Below are 24,549 nucleotides of genomic sequence, written 5' to 3'. Positions count from 1 at the left end.
ATTAGATTAGATTAGATTAGATTAGATTAGACTTTCTTCCTAACAATTCCAGTAATACTCAGTGTCCTGATAAATGCTGCTGGACTTTAGGCTATAACAAATGAGTCCTCTTCACCAGAGAATGTTAATTCTTGCCCCCCTTTCAGTCCATGTTTTGTACTCTTCACAAAAAAAAAAAAACAGAGAACAAAAAAAAATACCATCCAACAAGTAGTAGCTTCCACCTCTGCAATCATAAGTAAAGCGCTGCCTATTCTGCTGGTGGCACTGAGCATATTCATTGGGGAAATTCTGAAAACGTGACTAGGCGAAGGCCAAGGTTGGATACCCCTGAAAGATTTTTCCTGTTTTCCCAATCTCTTGAACTTCCTGAACTGGTGATAGTAATTTGTTATCAGTTCCTTTTACTATATCGTAGTGTTATTCAATACAAGTCCTGCAGGACAATGGTGGCCCTCTGGGATCTCTTTGGCAGCCCCCACCTTCATTTTTGGGTTGTTTTTTTTCCTTTTGTGGCTGGATGTGGAATGTCCAGATGTATTGAAGAACATTGCATTATGCCTTTAAAGTTCTCTCCTTCCATTGTTAAGGCATGGTGCTGGAGCTGTAGGCCTGGCTCCTCCTCTGCTTTGCCTGTATAAAATAAATGAATAAGCTCAAGAGGATGCACATGTGCTGCATAGCTGCAGCTGCCTTTTTCCTTGGAGCACTTGAACTGTATAGAAAGTGAGCCCAGGTTGGAACTATGCTGCCTGATTGTTGCTGCCCTGCCCAGAGTCATATTGTTCTTTCCTACTGGAGTTTTGGGCTTCCCTTTTCCTCAGTTTTGTTAGAGGTTGAACATAAGAAATGCCTCTGCTGGGTCAGACCCTAGGTCCATCGTGCCCAGCAGTCCGCTCACGCGGTGGCCCAGCAGGTCCAGGGCCTGTGCAGTAATCTATCTATACCCCTCTATCCTCTTTTCCAGTAGGAATTTGTCTAATCCTTTCTTGAACCCCAGTACCGTACTCTGCCCAATCACGTCCTCTGGAAGCGCATTCCAGGTGTCCACCACACGTTGGGTAAAAAAGAACTTCCTAGTATTTGTTTTGAATCTGTCTCCTATCAACTTTTCCGAGTGCCCTCTTGTTCTTTTATTATTCGAAAGTTTGAAGAATCTGTCCCTCTCTACTCTCTCTATGCCCTTCATGATCTTATAAGTCTCTATCATATCCCCTCTAAGTCTCCTCTTCTCCAGGGAAAAGAGACCCAGCTTCTCCAATCTCTCAGCATATGACAGGTTTTCCATCCCTTTTATCAGACGCGTCGCTCTCCTCTGAACCCTCTCGACTAACGCCATATCCTTCTTAAGGTACGGCGACCAATATTGGACGCAGTACTCCAAATGCGGGCGCACCATTGCCCGATACAACGGCAGGATAACCTCTTTCGTTCTGGCTGTAATACCCTTTTTGATTATACCAAGCATTCTATTCGCTCTCTTAGCGGCCGCTGCACACTGTGCCGTCGGCTTCATTGTCATGTCCACCAATACCCCCAAGTCCCTTTCCTGGGTACTCTTATTCAATAATATCCCTCCCATTGTATAGTTGTACCTTGAGTTTCTGCTCCCCACATGTAATACCTTACATTTATCAACGTTGAACTTCATCTGCCATCTCGTCGCCCAATCTTCTAGTTTGTTCAAGTCCCTTTGCAATTCTTCATGTTATGTATGTTAATATTTTTCTTTTGCAAGACATTTGCTCGCTGCATCCACTCCCCTGTATTTTTACTCCATTTATAAAATTATCCTTCAATCTGCATATTGCTGCTATATCATGGGTATGAGCTGATTGATTGTCTGTTGGAACCCTATTACAGGGCTTCAAAGCAGATTTGGATAGGTTCCTAGAGGATAAGGGGATTGAGGGGTACAGATAGGAGTTGAGGTAGGTTATAGGAATAGTCAGGGACCATTGCACAGGTGACGGGCCTGGAGGGCCGCCGCGGGAGCGGACCGCTGGGCGGGATGGACCTCTGGTCTGACCCAGCGGAGGCTAATTCTTATGTTCTTAAAGTGTTAAAAGTATTAAAATATTGGAATTCTGTTTGCAGAACAAGATATATATATATTCAAATTATGTTATTAACTTGTTGTTTTGTTGCTATGATTCATAAATGTCTCTTAATTTGTCTTGTATATCAGTGTATATGTTTTAAAACTTGTGTTATCGCATCCATATTGAAGAAAACTATGTATTTTTCCCCTCCTGCTTACAAAATTAACAGTATTAATAGATTTATCAGTTTTCTCCAAGTCTGTAGGAGCAGAAATTGAGAGGTCCAGGTTTAGCGCATTCATGCTAATTGTAACCAGGTTTACATGCACTAGTGCAGTTTCAGCATATTTACAGCAGACATCCAGGCACGCTCTGAATAATTGCCACACAGCTTATTGCAATGTTATTTTTGCTGGTAGGTATGCTAAGTCTGAAAATTTAGCTTACTGTAGTTAAAGGACTCCTTAGATAAGTATTTCTCAGCTCTGTAAAATTTTAATTTAAATGTGCAAGGAATATGTACATCTAAATGCATTCTGATAGGGAAGCAATTTTCAAAGCCATTTCTGTTGGTAAGAGTCCCTTATCAATGGAAATAGGCATTTAAAAATTGTCTACCCTATATATTTTTAACATTATATACATAGCCCCACCACTTGTAAGCTTACCTGGGGGAAGAGAATGTCTGGTTCTAGATGCTGAAAATAAAGATGATTTTTTTTTTTTTTTCAGAAGTCTAGACATTTTATTGAAAATAATATAACAATAAACTTTATTCTTGTATAACACCATACCATTTAGTTCTAGGCGGTTCACATTCAAAAGAGACTGAACAGTTCAGTGACAATACATTCTAGAGAATAGAGTATAATTGATGTTTAATTTACACATTTTTCAAAAAGATATGTTTTCATAGATTTTAGAAAGGTGTAATAGGACTGAGTCTGGGAAATTATTGTACCTAACCAATTGTTCAATTTGCCTGCCCAAAATGCAAACGTTTTATCAATAAATCTTTTATAACGGCAATGTTTTAGTGTAGGATAGGCAAAGAAATTGGTTCTTTGAGCAGACTTTTTTTTTTTTTTATCCCATATAGTTCAAACCGTGAAGATAGATAAGCTGGAGCCAATCCGAACAATGTTTTGAAGCAAATACAAGCAAATTTTAAAATAAGCCAGATGTCTATGGATCTGCTTACAGTTGTCTGACATTTTGAACACTAGAGACTACTGTTAAGGGGTCGGGGTGCCAAGATAGGAGCAGCTGGGGATCTCTCCTGTCTCTCATTAGACATCCAGGAGAACCCCAGTAAAAGCCAAAGGGGTAAGGGGCATAAGAGGTTTAAGGTTTATTGCATTTTATATATGGTACTGCCCTTTCTGCAAACATTAAAAGGGCAGTTTACAAGCAATCAATAATAATGAGAAAAAGGGAGAAAAGAACACCAATTAAATAGGTTAAAAGGATAGCGTAAATGACAGTTAAGGATGCCCGTCTACTCTGTGCTGTCCACTTCAGTCCCATCTAATCACCGTAAGCCATGTGCAATAAATAGATATTTAACACTTTTTAAATTTTGGAAAAGATGTTATCCCAGGACAAGCAGGCAGCCTATTCTCACATGTGGGTGATGTCATCCACGGAGCCCCGATGCGGACAGCCTCGCAAGCAGACTTACTTGTAGAAACTCAGAAGTTTTGAGCCTGCTGCACCACGCATGCGCGAGTGCCTTCCCCCACCCCCAGCACAGGGCGCATCTCTTCAGTTCTCAGTTTTCCGTGGAGCTTTAGTTGCTGATCCACCTTTCACAGTTTTCCATCATGACAAGGTGGTCCTCCATACTCATCCTAAATTCTTACCTAAGTGGTTTCAGAATTTCATCTCAACCAATCTATTGTACTTCCAGTGTTTTTTCCAAAGCCTCATTCTCATCCTGGGGCATCAGCTCTTCATACTCTGGACTGTAAACGTGCTTTGGCCTACAACCCTCACAGATCTGCTCCTCAACTTTTTGTTTCCTTCGATTCGAACAAGTTGGGCCATCCAATTTCTAATCATACCATCTCCAACTGGATGGCGGCTTGTATCTTTCTGCTATGCCCAGGTTGGACTGCATCTACAGAGTCGAGTCACAGCCCACAAAGTCAGAGCCATGGCGGCTTCAGTAGCTTTCCTCAGATCCACTCCTATTGAGGAAATTTGTAAAGCTGCCATCTGGCTCTCAGTTCCTACTTTCACCTCTTATTATTGTCTAGATGTTTTCTCCAGACGGAATGGCCATTTTGGCCAGAGAGTGTTACAAAATTTATTCTCCTAAGTTGCCAACACTCCCACCATTCCATTATGGTTAGCTTGTCCTGGGATAAAGCACGGTTATTTACCGTAATAGTTGTTATCCAGGGACATCAGGCAGTTATTCTCACAACCCACACACCTCCCCTGGTTGGCTTCTCTGCTAGCTATCTGAACTGAGGAGACGTGCCGTGTGCTGGGCAGGAAGGCACTTGTGCATGCGTGCTGCGGCAGACTCGAAACTTCTGAGTTTCTACAAGCAGGTCTGCTTGTGAGTCTGTCCGCATCAGGGCTCTGTGGATGACATCACCCACATATGAGAATAGCTGCCTGCTGTCCCTGGATAACAACTGTTACGGTAAGTAACTGTGCTTTCTGTACACAAAAATGAAAGCAGAGTTCCATAGAAGAGGGGCAAACCCCTGCCTAACCCTCCCCTAAAAAAAAGTTTTATGACAAGTGGAATTTAGATACACAGCATAAGGATAAGATAAATGTAGTCAGTCATCATTTAAAGAATGTAAAGCCCAAAGGTGCCGCGGCAGAATGAATTCACAGGCGGACAAGGCCGAAGCAGCCTGTTTAGCATGCTGCCAGCCCGACGCTATTTAAGGAGGTAAGTAGAGCTCGCAGCTGGGTTCTGATGAGAGGGAGGGAAAGATGGGGATTCGGCTTCGGGTGCTGGGGGGGGTGGTGGTGCTGCTCAATGGTTCTGCTGCACAAGGGATGGGAGGGGAGGGAAGCTGGGCAAGGGTCTTGCTGCATGAGGGAACATAGGATAGAAGCTGGGCAAGGGTCCTGCTGCACAAGGGATGGGAGGGAGGGAAGGGAAGCTGGGCAAGGGCCCTGCTGCACGAGGGAGGGGAGGAAAGATGCTGCACATGTGGGGGAGAGAAAGGAAAGAGGAAGAATTGGGGTGAAGGAGAGAAAGGGAGAGATGATCATGTACATACCCCGAAAATAAAACCTAGTGCCTTTTTTGGGCCCCAAGTAAATATAAGACACTGTCTTATTTTGGGGGGAAACATGGTAGTAAATGCTTAATGAAGTATTAGAGAAGTCCAATGTAGATGGAGTTAAACAAATCTCGACATGAGGCTAATAAGGCATATAAAGTGCAGCATGTGAGGATTCATCAAAATAACCATGGACACTAAAAAAAAACCCAATCCCCCTGAAGCAGTTCTTAACTAACCTCAATACCTGGGTCTTGGAACTCAGATGTTGATCGATTATACCTGCCAACACTCATTTTGTTGCCTCAAATGTTAGACCTGTGTCTGGGTATATTTGACTTGCTGATTCCAAAAATGACACCAGTTTTCTATCAGCTCTAGTTTTTGAGATACAGAACATGTATAATATACCACTCTTCACTCTGCTCGCCCTTTAAAAAATCTGGATATTTTAATGTAGTGTTTAAATTAATATCTTTTAAGCATGAAGGAAACATATTAAAAGAAAAGTGTACAACATGAAAATCTATTCATTTCATACCTAAAGCACTAGTTTATGATACAAACTTTCCAGTTATTCGACACACAAGAAGCTCCTTTTGTAAGACTTCCCACATAAAATTCCAACAATAGTCTGCCATCATGTGTGCATCGTATCTTCCTTGGTATCTGGCTTCTATTGTTTTTATGTCTTGGTGAAATCTTTCACCTTGCTCTTCGCTTAAGTCACCAAGGTTCTCTGTAAAGTAATCTAAGTAACTGTGCCGATAATGGACTTTAACACTCATGTTACATCCAAGCCTGTTGAAGTGAAAGAGCATATCCTCTACTAATTGTGTGTAGTTGTCTGCCTTCTTGTTGTCAAGAACGTTTTTCACAACAAAAACAAATGAAGACCAGGCACTTGATTTGATTTCATTCATTGATACTATGAAATGTGGGTCTTTTATAAGTTGTCTGATCTGTGGACCATCGAAAATTCCTGCCTTCAGGTAACATTTGCGCTATGTATTCAATGCACGAACTGTCTTTATTCAAAGCCTTTACAAATTGTTTCATCAGGCCTAACTTTATAGGTATTGGTGGCAGTATGATTCTATCTTGTGCTACCAAAGGTTCATTGATTACATTTTGTCATCCAACCACTATATATTCCCTTGGAGTAGAGAATGACACGGTGACAAAATTCATCACCGTTCCCGTCCCCGCGGATAACCGCGGGAAATAATCCCATGTCATTTTCTAGTGTCTATTTCAACCTCAGTCCTTCTATACCAGCATTCTTCAAAGCAAAGCTTGAGGGTCAGTGGTTGTGGCCATTCATACTCTGATTCTTCCCTCTCTCCTTAAAGAATGACATGAAGATGGTTTACTGCGGTTATCCGCAGGGACGGGAACGGTGATGAATTTTGTCACCGTGTCATTCTCTACCTTGGAGGCCAATCTTTTTTATTTGCCCAATGTTCATGTTTGGCTCTACTATCCCAAAGGCATAAATTCAACCTTATCTAAGAAACTAGGGCTGATGTGGTCTATCCAATGCAATTTTCTGAATTAGTGCCCCAAATAACCACAGGAACAGGTAAAAAAAAACAAAAACCAAGGCACCAAGAACATTTTTTTTTTCAATACGGTGACAAGGGAAATTTTTGTATTGGCTTTAGTTGGAAACAAGGAAGAAGAGAAAAATTGGCCAGTTACCCAAAGAGCCACACTTTTATCAGAACTAAGAATCAAATGATTAGAAAATAATCAATTTGTTGTCATGTCCAAACATTGTTGAATCCAAGTAAGACTTTGTGCAAAAGGTCTAAATCAATTAGCAAGATCTCATTAGTGTAAAAGAAAACCTTAATACTATCACCCTCTTCTTTAAAACTGCGCTAGTAGGAACTCAATGATCATTGGAAGCAGCAAGGGCCCTTCAGCACGGCTCTCTCTGCACTAAAAACCGCTAGCGCGGTTTCGTAGAAGAGGGAAGTATATGTTCAGGAAAATACTAAATAGCAGTAGGGCCCAAAAAAAAAAAACCAACCCCTGTGGAATGCCAAACGAGAGAGAATGGGAGTTGGAGACCAATAATGAATTGGAAAATAAATGTCCTTAACTAGATTGTATGCTCTGTAGAACAGGGACTGGCTTAAGACAAGTGGCACTTTCCTTTGTGCCAGTAGCAGAAAACTTTGGTCAAGATGTAACTGCCAACTTCCTCTGGAGCAGGGGTAGGGAACTCCGGTCCTCCAGAGCCGTATTCCAGTTGGGTTTTCAGGATTTCCCCAATGAAAATGCATGAGATCTATTTGCATGCACTGCTTTCAATGCATATTCATTGGGGAAATCCTAAAAATCCGACTTGGAATACGGCTCTCGAGGACCGGAGTTCACTATCCCTGCTCTGGAGAAATTCTGCTTTGCTTAGTAACACTTAACCTCCTCTGCACTCGTATGGCCATCTGCTAGAAATATAGCTCACCTCCCAAAGTAAGCGAATGCATATCGATGGCAGTAGCAGTCCAGCTTTCACATCGTACAAATACTGAATACTATGTCATATAGCTCCTTTCAAACCACCTCTCTTCTCCCAGTGACAGACAGACACAGAGTCAACACATATACAATCCCCCTCCTCATACATACACACATAAAATTGACATAGGCAGAGGAATTGGGAAATAGAGCAATTCTATGAGACTTGTTCCACATGCCTTATCCACCACAATCCTTTACCTCTTGGGCTGGTTCTCAGTGATTCAGATATGTTTTTAATTTTCTATGTTGTAAATTCTACGGTGAAAAATAGCAACTGCACGGTGTAGCTTTCTTATTGATTGCAATGTACCGTGATATTTAGTAACCAAACCATGTAGTTTGCTATTGGTTGTTATGTGTATGGTGTGATCAATATATTACCACACTCTGTTTCATTTTATTATTCTTTTCAGACTAATGCAAATTTTGGTGGCAGACCCATTCAAATCCCCCCACTCCTCTCCCAGATCATAGACGAGACACACACAGAGTGGCTAGAAAGAATTATGTGAGCTACGTTACATGTGGTGCAAATGCAGCAACTTCAAGAGTCATAGTAAAAAAAAAAAAATCCTCTTGGAAACAGCACCAGTGAGACAATAATTTTATTTTTGAAACTAAGAATGCACCTAGGTCCACCCCCCCCCCCTCATTTCCAGAGGACTTTATGATATAGTCTCCAGAGGGAGCACAAAGTGTAGGAATTTATGTTGAGTGTGCTAGGCACTGAGTATTTCTTATGAGAAATACTACCGCGCTGTATAGGAACACAATGTTCTGATTTAGATCTAAGTGTTTGATTAATGATAGTCAAAAGCTGTAGACTTGGGGCTATATGAGTACAGTGTCCATGGCAACTAACAAAACATCATCTGGGACAAGAGAGCAATTTTCTATGTTGTTCAGCCAATGAACAGAGTTCCTGGCAAATGATGCTACTACCAGTACAAATAGTTTTTTTTAAAAACCCAAAAAACCCTTCCAAGAAAATAGGACAGAGAGTGGCTCAAGGACATAAGACTTCCCTGACATGGCTAAGAAGCTAGGGAAGAATCTGTGAATTTTGAGATGGATATAACTGACCTCTAAAAAAAAAAAAAAAAAAAAAGGCCAGTAGAAAAAAGGAGGTATTGATGCCCCTGTATAAAATTCTGGTGAGACCTCATGTAGAATATTGTGTAGAATTCTGGAGGCTGCACCTTCAAAAAGATATAAAAAGGATGGAGTCGGTCCGGAGGAAGGCGACTAAAATGATGTATATACTTTGGAGGAAATGATGATGAGGGTTGATATGATAGAGTCATTTAAATACCTACATAATGTAAATGCGCATGAGTCAAGTCTCTTTCATTTGAAAGGAAACTCTGCAATGGGAGGCCATAGGATGAAGTTAAGAGGTGAGAGGCTCCGGAGTAATCTGAGGAAATACTTTTTTACGGAAAGGGTGGTAGATGCGTGGAAGAAGTCTCCCAGAAGAGGTGGTGGAAACAGAGACTGTGTCTGAATTCAAAAGGGCCTGGGATAGGCACGTGGGATCTCTCGGAAAGAGAAAGAGATAATGGTTACTGCGAATAGGTAGACTGGATGGGCCATTTGGACTTTATCTGCCATGTTGTTTCTATGTTTTGATTGAAAAATGGATGCTATTCTGGATTCTTTAACTGGGATCAGTTGATAGTAACTTATAAGCAGAAATATCTGCCTGTTGATGTTGTATAAATCTTTTTTTTTTTGTTTCATGTCTGTTATTCTTTTATATTCTGTGAAACATTTGATCATGGCAGATCACAATCAATCATAATTAAGTATACATATGTACATACCTGAAGACTTCAAGGCCCTGGGGGAGAAGCTGAGGAGGATGGATGCGCAGGTGGTCTTCTCCTCGATTCTCCCAGTGAGGGGCAAGGGCAGAGCCTGAGAGGATCGAATACAGAGGGCGAACGACTGGCTGCGAGGATGGTGCAAGGAGATGAACTTTGGGTTTCTGCACCATGGAGAAGCTTTGCAAGGCCTACAGGGACACGACGGACTACACCTGACCAGAAGAGGGAAGAATGTCCTTGGACACCGTCTAGCCCGCCTACTCCACAGGGCTTTAAACTAGGTAAGTCGGGGGAGGGTACATGCACAAACAACATACCTGGCGAACTAAACTGCCAAAACTTTTTTGAGGCTAAGGTAAGTAGTCACCGAAAATCTGGGTCAGGGGCGAGTACACACACTTTTGAGTCGGGGGGTGGTTCACATCATATTTATGGGTCACATTGTAATTCCGGGTCTAGGGGAAGTACACATTGTAATTCTGGGTATATGGGGAGTGCACATTGTAGTTCTGGGTCTAAGGAGAGCACAAATAATGCTAAAGGTGTTCAAGTAGCTCAAGCAGGAATATCCCCATTGAGACGTAACAAAAATACAACATGGAGGGCCATGTACGTCAACGCACACAGTTTAGGAAACAAGATCCTGGAATTGGAAATAGAAATAAGGAATGCCGACCTGGATGTGGTCGCGATAACTGAGACCTGGCTCACAGACTCCCACGGGTGGGACATGGTCATACCGGGTTACAACTTGCTTTGTCGAGACAGGGAAGGCAGAATGGGAGGAGGTATAGCATTATATACTAAAGATGACATTAAGGTCACAAGAATCTCAGATGTCCAGTACACTGGGGAATCCCTTTGGGTTAATTTGGCCAGAGGGAAGGACAAATGCTTGTATCTTGGCGTAATCTATAGACCCCCAAGACAACAGGATGACCTGGATATGGAAATAATCGGAGATATAGAAAATATCACCTTGCGTGGGGACACAGTATTGCTAGGAGACTTCAACATGCCTGATGTGGATTGGGATACACTTACCTCTGCTTCCGGCAGCAGCAGGAGGCTCTTAAACTCTATGAAGGGAGCTGGTCTCAAGCAACTGGTATTAGTCCCAACAAGGGATCAGGCAATACTGGACCTACTACTTACCAATGGAGAAAGTGTCACAGAGGTCTCGGTGGGCGAGACATTGGCCTCCAGTGACCACAACATGGTATGGTTCAATCTTGGGAAAGGTTTTACTAAATCTACCACACTGACCAGGGTCCTCAAATTCAAGGACACAAACTTCCAAGACATGGGTTCCTTTGTTCACCAGGCGCTACAAAGCCAAGCAGAAACCAATAGCGTGGAAGGAATTGGTCGTCTCTGAAAGCCACCATATAGGAAGCAACAAACCGCTATGTTAAATCAGTAAGTAAAAGGCGAAGGATCAACAAGCCGCAGTGGTTTACTGAGGAGATCTCGGACCTCATCAAGGAGAAAAAAAAAGCATTCATCTTTTACAAACAATCGGGGAAACAGGACTCTAGAGCAGACTACCTGACCAAGTCAAAAGCCGTCAAAACAGCAGTCAGGGAGGCTAAATTCCACATGGAGGAGTCTCTAGCAAAGAACATCCAGAAGGGAGATAAATCCTTCTTCAGGCATATCAGTGACAGAAGTAAAAACTCAGGCGGGATAGTACGTCTCAGGAATCCACTAGGATGTGGAAAAGGATTCGGAAAAAGCCCAACTATTAAATGAATACTTCTGCTCAGTATTTACCCGAGAAGCGCCGGGACTTGGTCCTCAGCTACAGATAAGGGTTGGCTCAGTTGACCCGTTTAGAAACTTTGAGTTTACGCCCAGCAATGTCTATGATGAGCTGTCAAGGCTTAAGGTTAACAAAGCAATGGGGCCTGGGTGCTTAGGGAGCTGAGTGATGTCTTGGCAGAGCCACTGTCTGAGCTCTTCAAACTCTCCCTTAGTACAGGCACCGTCCCGTTAGACTGGAGGACGGCTAACGTCATTCCACTCCACAAGAAAGGCTCAAAGCTGGAGACAGCAAACTACAGACCAGTGAGTCTAACATCGATAGTGAGCAAACTGATGGAAACCCTAATCAAACGCCAATTGGATAAGATCCTGGATGAGGAGAATCTACGGGATCCCCGTAAACATGGATTTACTAAGGGGAGATCATGCCAATCCAACCTGATCAGCTTCTTTGACTGGGTGACGGGGAAGCTGGATATTGGGGAGTCCCTGGACATCGTGTACCTGGACTTTAGCAAAGCATTTGATAGTGTACCACACCGCAGGTTGCTGAACAAGATGAGTTCTATAGGATTAGGTGACACATTGACGAAATGGGTTGGGAACTGGCTTGGAGGTAGGCTTCAAAGGGTGGTGGTAAACGGCACCTCCTCCGAAATGACGGAGGTGATCAGTGGAGTGCCATAGGGCTCAGTCTTGGGCTCGATCCTGTTCAATATGTATGTAAGTGACATTGCTGAAGGGTTAGAAGGAAAAGTGTGCCTTTTTGCAGATGATACCAAGATTTGTAACAGAGTAGACACCGAAGAGGGAGTGGAAAATATGAAAAAGGATCTGCAAAAGTTAGAGGAATGGTCTAATGCCTGGCAACTAAAATTCAATGCAAAGAAATGCAGAGTAATGCATTTGGGGATTAATAATAGGAAGGAACCGTATATGCTGGGAGGAGAGAAGCTGATATGCACGGACGGGGAGAGGGACCTTGGGGTGATAGTGTCCGAAGATCTAAAGGCGAAAAAACAGTGTGACAAGGCAGTGGCTGCTGCCAGAAGGATTCTGGGCTGTATAAAGAGAGGCGTAGTCAGTAGAAGGAAGAAGGTGTTGATGCCCCTGTATAGGTCATTGGTGAGGCCCCACTTGGAGTATTGTGTTCAGTTTTGGAGACCGTATCTGGCGAAAGACGTAAGAAGACTTGAGGCGGTCCAGAGGAGGGCGACGAAAATGATAGGAGGCTTGCGCCAGAAGACGTATGAGGAGAGACTGGAAGCCCTGAATATGTATACCCTAGAGGAAAGGAGAGACAGGGGAGATATGATTCAGACGTTCAAATACTTAAAGGGTATTAACGTAGAACAAAATCTTTTCCAGAGAAAGGAAAATGGTAAAACCAGAGGACATAATTTGAGGTTGAGGGGTGGTAGATTCAGGGGCAATGTTAGGAAATTCTACTTTATGGAGAGGGTGGTGGATGCCTGGAATGCGCTCCCGAGAGAGGTGGTGGAGAGTAAAACTGTGACTGAGTTCAAAGAAGCGTGGGATGAACACAGAAGATTTAGAATCAGAAAATAATATTAAAGATTGAACTAGGCCAGTTACTGGGCAGACTTGTACGGTCTGTGTCTGTGCATGGCCGTTTGGAGGAGGATGGGCAGGGGAGGACTTCAATGGCTGGGAGGGTGTAGATGGGCTGGAGTAAGTCTTAACAGAGATTTCGGCAGTTGGAACCCAAGCACAGTACCGGGTAAAGCTTTGGATTCTCGCCCAGAAATAGCTAAGAAAAAAAAAAAAAAAAAAAAAATTATAATTTAAATTGAATCAGTTTGGGCAGACTGGATGGACCATTCGGGTCTTTATCTGCCGTCATCTACTATGTTACTATGTAACATCTTTATAAGGGACCTGGCAGAAGGGCTTTGAGGTAAGATAACATTATTCGCCGATGACGCCAAACTAAGTAATGTAGTGGGCAAATGCACAACGGACGAAGATTCAATGCCCGACAACATGATGCACGACCTACTCCTACTGGAGCGCTGGTCTAGGACCTGGCAACTCAACTTCAATGCCAAAAAATGCAAAGTTATGCACCTGGGCAGCCAAAATCCATGCAAGTCCTATACCCTTAATGGCGAGATCCTAGCAAAAACGGTAGCAGAACGAGACTTGGGAGTAATCGTCAGTGGGGACATAAAGTCTGCCAATCAAGTGGAGCAAGCTTCATCCAAGGCAAGACAAATCATGGGTTGCATACGAAGGGGTTTTGTCAGCCGTAAGGCAGAAGTCATTATGCCATTGTATAGATCCATGGTGAGGCCCCACCTGGAATACTGTGTGCAATTCTGGAGGCCGCATTATCGAAAGGATGTGCTGAGGTTGGAGTCAGTGAAGAGAATGGTCACCCGGATGGTCTCGGGACTCAAGGATCTCCCATACGAAGAAAGGCTTGACAAATTGCAGCTTTACTCGCTCGAGGAGCGCAGGAAGAAGGGGGACATGATCGAGACGTTCAAGTATCTTACGGGCCGTATCGAGGCGGAGGAAGATATCTTCTTTTTCAGGGGCCCCACGACAACAAGAGGGCATCCGTGGAAAATCAGGGGCGGGAAGCTACGAGGTGACACCAGGAAATTCTTTTTCACTGAAAGGGTGGTTGATCGCTGGAATAGTCTTCCACTGCAGGTGATTGAGGCCAGCAGCGTGCCTGATTTTAAGGCCAAATGGGATCGGCACATGGTAGGGGCAAAGGTAGGGGAGGGACATTAGGGTGGGCAGACTGGATGGGCCGTGGCCCTTATCTGCCGTCTATTTCTATGTTTCTATGTTACACTGTAATCCAAAGAAGAGAAACAATATATTTATTTATTTTATAGATGTATCACTCACTTTCTAATCATTGTAAACCACATAGAACTTCACGGTCCTGCGGTATAGAAACTGTTGTTATTATTATTATTAAAACCTAAGCGAATTACATAAAAAACATGCATAAAATCAATGCCAAACACAAGACATCACATTCTAAAAGAGGAAATATAGAACTAATCTACATATCATTTCTTGTTTCCTCATATTCATACATTCCTCCTCAGTGTCAGCAATAAATTGACACACAAACGCCTGCACAAATAAATGTTTTAAAGTGACTTACGAAACTGGTCATAATTCTTATGTAACTGCATGTTGCCTGGCAGTTTATTCCACATTTATGCTGCTGCAATTGAAAAAGCAGATTGTGCTGTTTGACACGTATGTAGCATCTTCAACCGCTAACTGCATTGATGACTCAGATCTTACATTTCTTCTAGGAATAAACACAGCCAAAACCTGCTTCAAATACCAATGTGCTTGATCATAAAGAACATGATGCATAGTCGTCAACACCTTAAACTGAACTCTCCAAACAACTGGCAGCCAGTGCCGTTGTTTCCATACTGGTGCCATCGAAACATACTGATTTACTCCCATTACTATTTATTTGCAATGCTTGCATTTTACATTTTGATAATCCCAAATGTAATACCTTGCAATAATTGATCTTACAGAGTACCAAGCTTTGCAAAAACATCTGGAGAATTCAAATGTATTTATGTGATTTTAAAAATTTTGTATGGGATTTTCTCCCCTTTAATTCCTGTCCTTTTCAATTCTTGTTTGCCATCTTATTCAAAAATATACTCAGAAATATAAATTTGGCTTTCCATCAGTTAAGAGGATAAAAACTATATCCAATTTTCGCAAATCTTTTACTTTTCTATCTGCAAAAATGTGGAATGAGCTTCCTTCGGGCAGAGGGGAGAGTGTGACGCAGTGGTTAAAGCTACAGCCTCAGCACCCTGGGGTTGTGGGTTCAAACCCACGCTGCACCTTCTGACCCTGGGCAAGTCACTTAATCCCCTCATGGCCCCAGGTACATTAGATAGATTGTGAGCCCATCGGGACCGACAGGGAAAAATGCTTGAGTACCTGAATAAACCCATGTAAACCGTTCTGAGCTCTCCTGGGAGAACGGTATAGAAAATTGAATGAATAAATCGGGTTACTTCCTCACTTAACAACTTTTCGGAAAATGTTAAAAACTTATCTATTTCAAAAATCTCTGGTTGATTCTTCTGTTCTAAGATCGTTTGGAGTAGAATTATCTCATTCCATAACTAAACTTAGGAAATTCTGTTAACCAAGTCGAGCCCTTTTTGTAAGGGATGAATCAGTATATAAAGCCAAGGATTGGATAGGATTGGAAAATCCTTCATCGTTAACAATGGTTTTAATCTCTTTGGTAAATGCAACTGGAAAAAAAAAAAGCTGCCTGCACAGCTTGCACTATTTGCTCTTTCATTGATAATTGCCAATCCACTATCACTCCCAATAAATGCATTTTTACAGGAATCATATGATTTTTAATTGTAAGTCCCTAGGCCAGTCTATCCCTTATTCCTTTCTATAACCACAGGCTCTGTTTTTGCTATATTTAACACTATGCTGTTTTCTTTCATCTGTATTTCAGTGGCATCCATGTATGAGCCAAGCTAAAGCCCTGACCCCATGATGTTACTGGGGAGAAGAACTGCACATCGATAATGCACTTTTAGTTCCTCAAAAACTTTCTAGAGGGGCCATAAAAATATTAAAAACTGTGTTAGCATTTTTAGCGCTGGTTGCCATGGTAACAGCTCCAATGTCATGCTGAGAGGGTAGAACCTTGTGGTACCCCATTCCTTATATCAACCTTTGTAGACCCTTTTCCTCCACTCATAACTTGCAAAGACCTTTTTGTCAAATAAGACTGAAAGCAATTGTAAACTGTTTCTTTTAATCCCAAGGATCTTAATCTGTACAATAGAATGCTAAAATCAATTGAATCAAACGCGCTCGACACATCTAGTGAGACTCAGCAAAAATCCTGTTTATTATCCAAACCCCGTCTGGTCTGATCAACTGTTGATAACAAAATTTCAACCCCATGTGCAACTCTAAAGCCAAAGTGAAAATTAACCAACCCATTTACTTGATTGACATATTTTTCCAATTGTCTCAGTGCCGCCTTTTCAATCACTTTTCCAACTGTGGGCAACACAGAAATCAGGTGATAATTATTCATTACCTTATGATCAAGTTTTTTATTCTTCAACACTGGCCTCACAGTTGCACATTTTGCCATATCTGGAAAAATCCCAGATGTTGAGGAGTTATTCACTAGAGATGTTAAAGAAGGTGCAAGTTATTCACTTACGTTCCCCCCCCCCCCCTTTTAGAAAACTGTAGCATGGTTTTTAGCACTCACTGTGGCAGTAACAGCTCCGACTCATAGGAATTCTATGAACATTGGAACTGTTACCATGGCAACCAGCATGACATTGGAGCTGTTACCATGGCAACCAGCGCTAAACATGCTAACACAGTTTTGTAAAAGGGGGAGAGGGAGCTAATATTCTGAGTACAATCAGTAGTGTAGCAAGGGCGAGAGGTGCCCCTCCCCCACCCTTTTCTCCGGCCCCTCCTCCGCCCCTTCCTGCCCCTTTCCGTACCTTGTACCTCTTTAATGCTCCTGGTATGAGCAGCATCACCACTAACTTGCTGCCTGTGTCAGCTCTCCCTCTGATGTCACTTCCTAGGAGTAGGTCCAGGAAGTGATGTCAGTGGAAGAGCCAACAATTGCGCAACAGTAGGTTGGAGGTTGCTGCTCATGCCAGGAACGTTACAAAGATACAGGGGAAGGGAAGCAATGCTTACGGCAGTAGGGGATGATGAAGGAGTGGGGGGGGGGCAGAGAGGAGGATGAGTGTTGGTGCCCCCACCAAGACAGTGCCCAGGGTGAACCGCCCCCTCCCCTTACTGTGTCCATACTCCATACCTCCTCTGTCCTATAATTACTGGAATAAATCCCATCAACCAAATTGTGCTCTACACAAAACTAAAATAACTGCCTTACAACTTCCACCTTCACTTACCAGTATCTCAACCATCTCTGGAACAGCTACCAAGTCAGGTTTTCAAGGTTACTGCAAGGAAATAGAATATATGCCATTGTATCACATGAATATTCATTGTGATAATGAAAACTCAACTAGCTATGTGTGCCTCCTGCAGAGAGTTGAGAAGTTCTGCCTTAACAATATAAAAAAGAGATTGAGTTATTTCAAAGCCCATCCCCCCCAACCTCCAGACAGAATACTCATGCTGGTCACATCCAGCAGCTTTTACCTAGTAGCAAAAATGGGAGGAAAATCATGGGAGGGAAATCATACCTTATGCTTTTAATCTGAAAGGTCTACATGTACATACTATAAGTATGATTGCAAATATGCTAAGGTACATTATACCAGTTATCTGCAACCCCCCAAGATTATCAAAGGAAGCAAATCAAAACATTGGCATAGTGAGGGGGGGGGGCAGACCACCCTGTGCACCATTTTGGTGGGGGCACTGGCACCTCTCCTGCTCTCTGCCCACCTACCTATTTCTTCAGATGATCACTGGCAGCCAGCAGTATCTCAAACTTTCTGCTCATGCTGGCCTTGGCCCTCCTCTGACATCACTTCCTGGTTGCAGGACCAGGAAGTGATGTCAGAAAGAGTGCTAAAGCTGGCATAAGCAAGTTAGGGATTTTGCTTGTTGCTGGCAATCAACTGAAGAGGTGCACTAGGAGGGGTAGCCATGGTAGGAAAGAGTGCTGGGGGCTACCGCCCTTGCCGCCTCCTTCCCTTGCTACGCTGCTGAACCATAATAAAGTTAGGCTGATCTGGTCATTAAAGTATTGTTTGCTATTCCTATATTGTGGATTCAGCTTCCTAATGGACATCAAGTTACTGGCAGATATTGAGCTGTTTAAGAGGTATATAAACATGGTTATTTGATCTAAATTATATTGCTGAAATAATAGAGTTACCAGGCGTCTGGATTTCCCCAGACATTTCCTCCTTTTGATGGCTTTTCAAAACCCGGCACTTTGTCTGAGTTTTGAAAAGTTTTGAAGAAATCAGTGTTGGGCAGGAGGGCATCCGCGCATGCGTGGATGTCCTCCTGCCCAACAAGAACAGGCAGCTGGGAGCGGGGCTAGGGTGGGGTTGGGGGGCAGGTTTGGGGCATTACAGGGTAGGGATGGGTGGAACTAGGTGGGCCTGGGGGAGGGTCTTTGGGGGTCTGGATTTTCTGATTGGAACATCTGGCAACCCTATGAAATAAGATAGTGGCATTTATAAGTTTTTGATGCTTTAGGGATTGATTTATGTTTAGTAGGGAAAAAACCTTTTAAACTGAGAATTTAGTATTATCATTTTCTTTCAGGCATGTTTTGTTGTTGCATTAGTGGGAGATTATGTATTTATTCTGCTTTCAATTGTCAATTATGTTGTTGAAATGTCCTATTTGAATACTTGTGCAAACAATTCTTAAGAACTATTTGCAAACTCTAGAAGCAAAGTTCTGTTTGTAGCTCACACAAGTCAAGTCATCTGGCACTCAAAAATCTCCATGCTTTCCTAGACCTCCACCAATTTATACAGAATTCCAGATGTCTCTTGTATCAGCATTTCTGAGATGCTGATACAGGGGAGAGACTTAGCAGATATGAATTATTGGGGTGGTGCTGAAGCACTCACAGCATCTACAGAGCTGGCATTTGCACAGCTGATCTGGAACTTGTACAGGCAGTCACTCTTTCTAAAGACTGATGTATTGTAGTCATGCTCCCCCACCCATTCTGATCTAAATCATTATGTTCTCTGGCTTTTCAGGATGCTGCAACAGTGGGCAGCACTGCACAGAGTGGTGAAAGGGAGAGCTGCCTCATCCTGGGTGCCATGTAAAGCCATACATCTCAAACAGCCTAGGGCTAGCCCCAAGAGCCACAGTCTGCCATTCATCCTGAATTTCCTCATCAGGCTCATTCAATTAAAAAAAAAAAAGAATCCAGTCTGAGCTATGAAGACTGGGACGCTTTGACATTTGGACACAAGAGGGCAGGACATCCTTGTTTATCTGCCTGACATTTATCCTGGATTACTGGTAAAATCATCCCCTCCCCCTCCACCCCCCCCCCCCCCCCCCCCCCCCCCCGTCTCTTTCCTGGTCTTCTACTTTCTCTTGACTTTCTTCCTTTCTAATTCGCCCTGCTGTGTTTTGTGCTTATGAAAGGGAATAAATCCTGAGAAATTCCAAAAATTTTGACTGCCCTTTTCTTTCTAGGCTCCTTGTTAACTGCTTTCTCTGTTGATGCCCTTCTGCCTGCAACTTCAAAGTTTCTACATTGTAATAATGAGCCAATACAGCAAAGTGTGCTAGACTTGGCACACCAGCTGTCTTGGGGGACTAGGTAAAATGAGGATCCCGTGAACTCCATGGACCTTGTGGATCCCTACCACATATCCTTACAAATCTACTTACTTCAGGGGTGACTGAGATTTGTAGGGTCCGCGGGTGTTAAAACGAGGGGACCTGTAGGCCCCACACCACAACTGCTTTCTGTGTAAGGCTGTGTGCTTTAGCTCTGCAGAATCTGTGGGGCCCTCAGGTAGAAGGCATTTGGGGCAATGGGGAGCTGACAGACATGAGCCTATTTAAATCTATGCTAATAAAGCTATTACCTGTGCAGTTGCAGAGACGCGTGCAGAGGACAAGAAGGGCTGAGCGCAATGCTGGGGTTTTAACACGAGATCTGAGGAGAAAAAAGTTATCTTCTTTTGGGAACATGGTAAAAACCAGGATTTCCAGGGTCTCCAGGATCCTCATTGACTTGTATTAAGATCCTGGTAAAAAAGCAGGATTTGCAGGATTTTCCAGGCCCCTTTTGGGAACATGGTAAAACCAGAATCTCCAGGATCCTCATTGATTTGTATTAAGATCCTGGTAAAAAAGCAGGATTTGCAGGATTTTCCAGGATCCTGGACCACCTTAACAGCAGACCTCTTCTTTTTTTATGTGGAAATATATTTAAATGAGCTCATCATGAAAGCATAGCAAACATACAAAATGAGAAGCACACAAGCTCAAATTTTGAAAATGCAACCCCCCCCCACACTCCCCCTCCAAGGAACCCCCCCACCCCCCAAACAATCCCCCCCCCAGGTCCTCCTTCCAAGTACAACAACAAAGGCAAAGAGATAAAACAAAAGGAAACAAGCAAGCATACCAACTGGAACATAGTGATACAGAAAAACATGGAATCAACAGTTAAGCAAACGGCTGCGAGCCAAGGGAGTCATAGTAGTCCAAAAGGGTTCCCAAGTGCGTTGGAAGACGCGTCCTGGGAGAGAGGAAAAGTCCGTCTCATCCCTCCGTTCCCACATCAGGAGGGTAATCATCTTACATCGCCAAATAGAGTATTCCGTCGCTTCACCCTCAAGCCATTTCAGCAAGATACAAGGCAATAAGGACAGTCCACTTAAGGAAAGCAGCAGCCCCCTTTTGACGAGGGTAATAATGGGGAACAGCTCCAAATAAGAACAAAGGGGAACGTTGAATTTTAATGTTCCATAAGCACTCTACAAAAAGAAAAATTGCATTCCAAAAATGTTGAATATTAGGACAAGTCTAGAACATATGTACTAATCCTGCTTCAGGGGCCTGGCATCTAAGACAGGCAGCTGTTTCACAGAACCCAGAAAGGTGAGCCCTCCTAGGAGAAATGTACAAACAGAAGACTAATTTATAATGTTGCTCCCAATAGGTGGTATATTTGCTAAGGACAGGCTCTTCTTTTTTTTTATTGCCACAGCTGCTGCTATGCATTTACTGGAGTCCCCTGCAACTTGTCTTCTCCTCCTCTGCCAGTTCCGCCCCTTATGATGTCCTCTTCTCTTCCTGTGTGGGTGGACCAGCAGAGAAGGAGAAGATGTCAGCGCGAGGACTCCCGGCAGAATGACAGAGGGGCAGTAAAAATAGGCTATAGCTTATCACGCAGAGGAAAAAAAAACCCAGCAATACTTTGGATTTAGAATTTTAGTAACCTGGTCAATCTTATTGAAACTAATTATTCAGATTTATTTATTCAGTTTTTTTATACTGTTCACCCTGGGGAGCTCTGAATGGTTTACATGAATTTATTCAGGTACTCAAGCATTTTTTCCTGCATGTTCTAGTGGGGCTCACAATCAATCTAATGTACCTGTGGCAATGGGGGGGGGTGTTAAGAGACTAGCCCAGGGTCACAAGCAGCAGCCTGGGTTTGTACCCACAACCTCAGCGTGCTGAGGCTCTAATTTTATGTTCAAATGATTTTATTATTTCAACAATAACAAGCAAATACAATGAGCATAGTCATCCAGGAAATAACATTGCAAGCACACACCCTCCCCCCCTCCCTTTCCCATCCCTTCCCACCCCAAGAGTCCAATGCCACAGTTGAGGGTAAACCTATTGATTCAAGAGTCTACTGCGAGCATACGGTGTGAGGTCCTGCCAGAAACATTCCCAGGTCTGACAAAATCTACGACCCGTCCCGTGATCCAAGTCTCCCACCAGTCTCCGCTCCAGCATAGCATGAATTATCATCAAGGCTCTCCATTGAGCATAGGAAGGGGGATCTCGGGACAACCAGTTAGTGAGAATTGCTTTCTTCCCCATCAAGAGCACTCTAGTGACAAAAGCTGTCATTCCCTTGGGTTTAGGCGTGGCTATATTATAATATCCAAATAATGCTCTCGGTTGCGGGAGCCAACGCCTCCCCCAAAGCATCGAAATATAATGCCCGAGATGGCTCCAAAACTGTTTAATTTTGGGACAAGTCCAAAGCATATGCCCCAAGGAAGCGTGAGCTTTAGCGCATTTCGGGCAAGAATGAGATGCAGTAATCCCCATCTGGGCTGCACGTTCCGGTGGAATATAGAGTCTTAGAACAATTTTCAACTGCATTTCCCAATGGGTAATATTAGGAGACACCTTCTGAATATTCTTCACTACCCGCTGGAACTGCTGGGCCGTTAGCGTACATTGCAAGTCCTCAGCCCATGTTGTCGCTAAAATGTCCAATTTGGGGCCAGAGTGACCGTCCCGGATCCCCACTATATGAAACCGGAGAGGAATCTGAGGCTGTAGCTTTAACCACAGTGCCACAGTCTCCCCTAGGCAAGTTAATGTTACTGTCTTTTAAACAGTGCAGCAGGATGTAGCTGCTCCTCCTTCCATTAATATTTCTAAATCTGTAGTAGGAGATCAACACCTTCTGGATGGACTAATGCAGGGATCTCAAAGTCCCTCCTTGAGGGCTGCAATCCAGTCGGGTTTTCAGGATTTCCCCAATGAATATGCATTGAAAGCAGTGCATGCACATAGATCTCATGCATATTCATTGGGGAAATCCTGAAAACTCGACTGGATTGCAGCCCTCAAGGAGGGAATGTGAGACCCCTGGCCTAATGTGTGAGACTGTTGAAAAGGAGGAATCTGTCTTCTACCAGAAAATGTTTGTGTTCAAAAGTTACATGACTCCAAGGTGCACTATAGATTATTGCCCTCTCCTCATGTTTCTTGGACATGAGTTTTTCAACTTTAACCCAGAGTGTAAATTAACTTTAGACATCCTGTAAAAGAAGTGCAAAACGCTTCTGCCTGCAGTTACACCAGCTGTTTTGCTTTTTGTGTGGCTTTGAGGGATACCTGAGTGTAGGGTTACCAGACGTCCGGATTCCCCCAGAAATGTCCTCCTTTTGAGGACATGTCTGGAGATACGGACGGCTTTCGAAAATCCGGCAGGCAGCAGGGGGCAGGATTAGGGCGGGATTGGCGGCGGGACTGGGGCATGATGGGGCGGGGATGGGTGGAACTGGGCGGGTCTAGGTGTCCGGATTTCCAAACGGGTAATTTGGTAACCCTACCTGAGTACACCCCAGCCCCCTCATTCTGGCTCTAGCAGTGCCACTTGGCCTCCTTTATATAGCTTCAAGAATTGGTTGACAGAACTCCCTGTGAATAAGGGCAGACATAGAGGGCTAGGGCAGGGAGCACAATACTCCGTACCAGCATCCTGCAATTCTGACCCCAGGAAGGGCTGTATCTATCTGGATTCAATACCCTATAAGGCAGGAAACATCCATTCCCTACACTCCTTCCCCATCAAAAGCACAGGATTTACCAGGATCCTGCAAATCTGACACCAGGAAGGGCTGTATCTATCTGGATAAAGCACCCTTCACCACCTAAAAGGCTTCTGATGGGGAAGGAGTGCAGGGAATGGATGTTTCTTGCCTTAAAGGTGGTGAAGGGTCCTGAATCCAGGGGGATACAGCCCTTCCCGGGGTCAGAATTGCAGGATCCTGGTATCTAAAGAAGGATATGGCGATACTCAAGAGGGTTCAGAAAAGAGCGACACGCTTGATAAAAGGTATGGAAAACCTTTCATACGCTGAAAGATTGGAGAAACTGGGGCTCTTTTCCCTGGAGAAGCGGAGACTTAGAGGGGACATGATAGAGACTTACAAGATCATGAAGGGCATAGAGAAAGTGGAGAGGGACAGATTCGTCAAACTTTCGAAAACTACTAGAACGAGACGGCATTCGGAAAAATTAAAAGAGGACAGATTCAGAACCAATGCTAGGAAGTTCTTCTTCACCCAGAGGGTGGTGGACACCTGGAATGCGCTTCCAGAGGGTGTGATTGGACAGAGTACGGTTTTGGGGTTCAAAGAGGATAGAAGGGTATAGGTAAAGGATTACTATACAGGTCCTGGACCTGATGGGCCGCCGCGTGAGTGGGCTGCTGGGCATGATGGACCTCTGGTCTGACCCAGCAGAGGCATTACTTATGTTCTTATGATTCTGCACATCCTTCAGGATCCTGGCAGGTCCTCTGCTTTTGATAGGGAAGGAGTGCACGGATTGGATGTTTCCTCACTTATAGATTGTGAAAGATGCAGAATTCAGGTGTATACAGCCCTTTTTGAGGTCAGAATTGCAGGATCCTGGGAAATCCTGCTGGATACGGGCAGATCCAGTGCTTTTGATGGGGAAGGAGTACAGAATATGGATATTTCCTGCCACTGTCCCTCCCTCACCCCTTCACTTTGTCTACTATTTATTTTGTTTCTCTCTGGAACATATTGATTGTATTTTATGCCTCTTTCAGTCCCCCAAAATCACTCCCTGCAGCTTCCACTATCTTGCCTACCATTTAGGTCTATTACTTGCACCAACTGTTTTGACTCA

At 43.6% G+C, this 24,549-nt stretch overlaps 1 protein-coding gene across 1 annotated transcript in view; it reads left to right on the top strand.

Moving 5' to 3' along the window:
- TLR5 (toll like receptor 5) overlaps nt 1-19,461 on the top strand; it is a 61,835-nt gene extending 42,374 nt beyond the window's left edge. The window contains exon 4 of the mRNA XM_033938352.1: nt 19,146-19,461. Within this exon, the coding sequence (XP_033794243.1) occupies nt 19,146-19,183 (38 nt within the window). The 3' untranslated portion in view covers nt 19,184-19,461. The remainder of the gene's footprint in view (nt 1-19,145) is intronic.
- Nucleotides 19,462-24,549: the final 5,088 nt, after the last annotated feature.

The sequence above is a fragment of the Geotrypetes seraphini genome, chromosome 3 (genome assembly GCF_902459505.1).
Source record: "Geotrypetes seraphini chromosome 3, aGeoSer1.1, whole genome shotgun sequence".
Classification (NCBI taxonomy): domain Eukaryota; kingdom Metazoa; phylum Chordata; class Amphibia; order Gymnophiona; family Dermophiidae; genus Geotrypetes; species Geotrypetes seraphini.
Note: the sequence above shows the minus strand (reverse complement) of the source record. Positions and strands in the feature narration are given on the sequence as shown.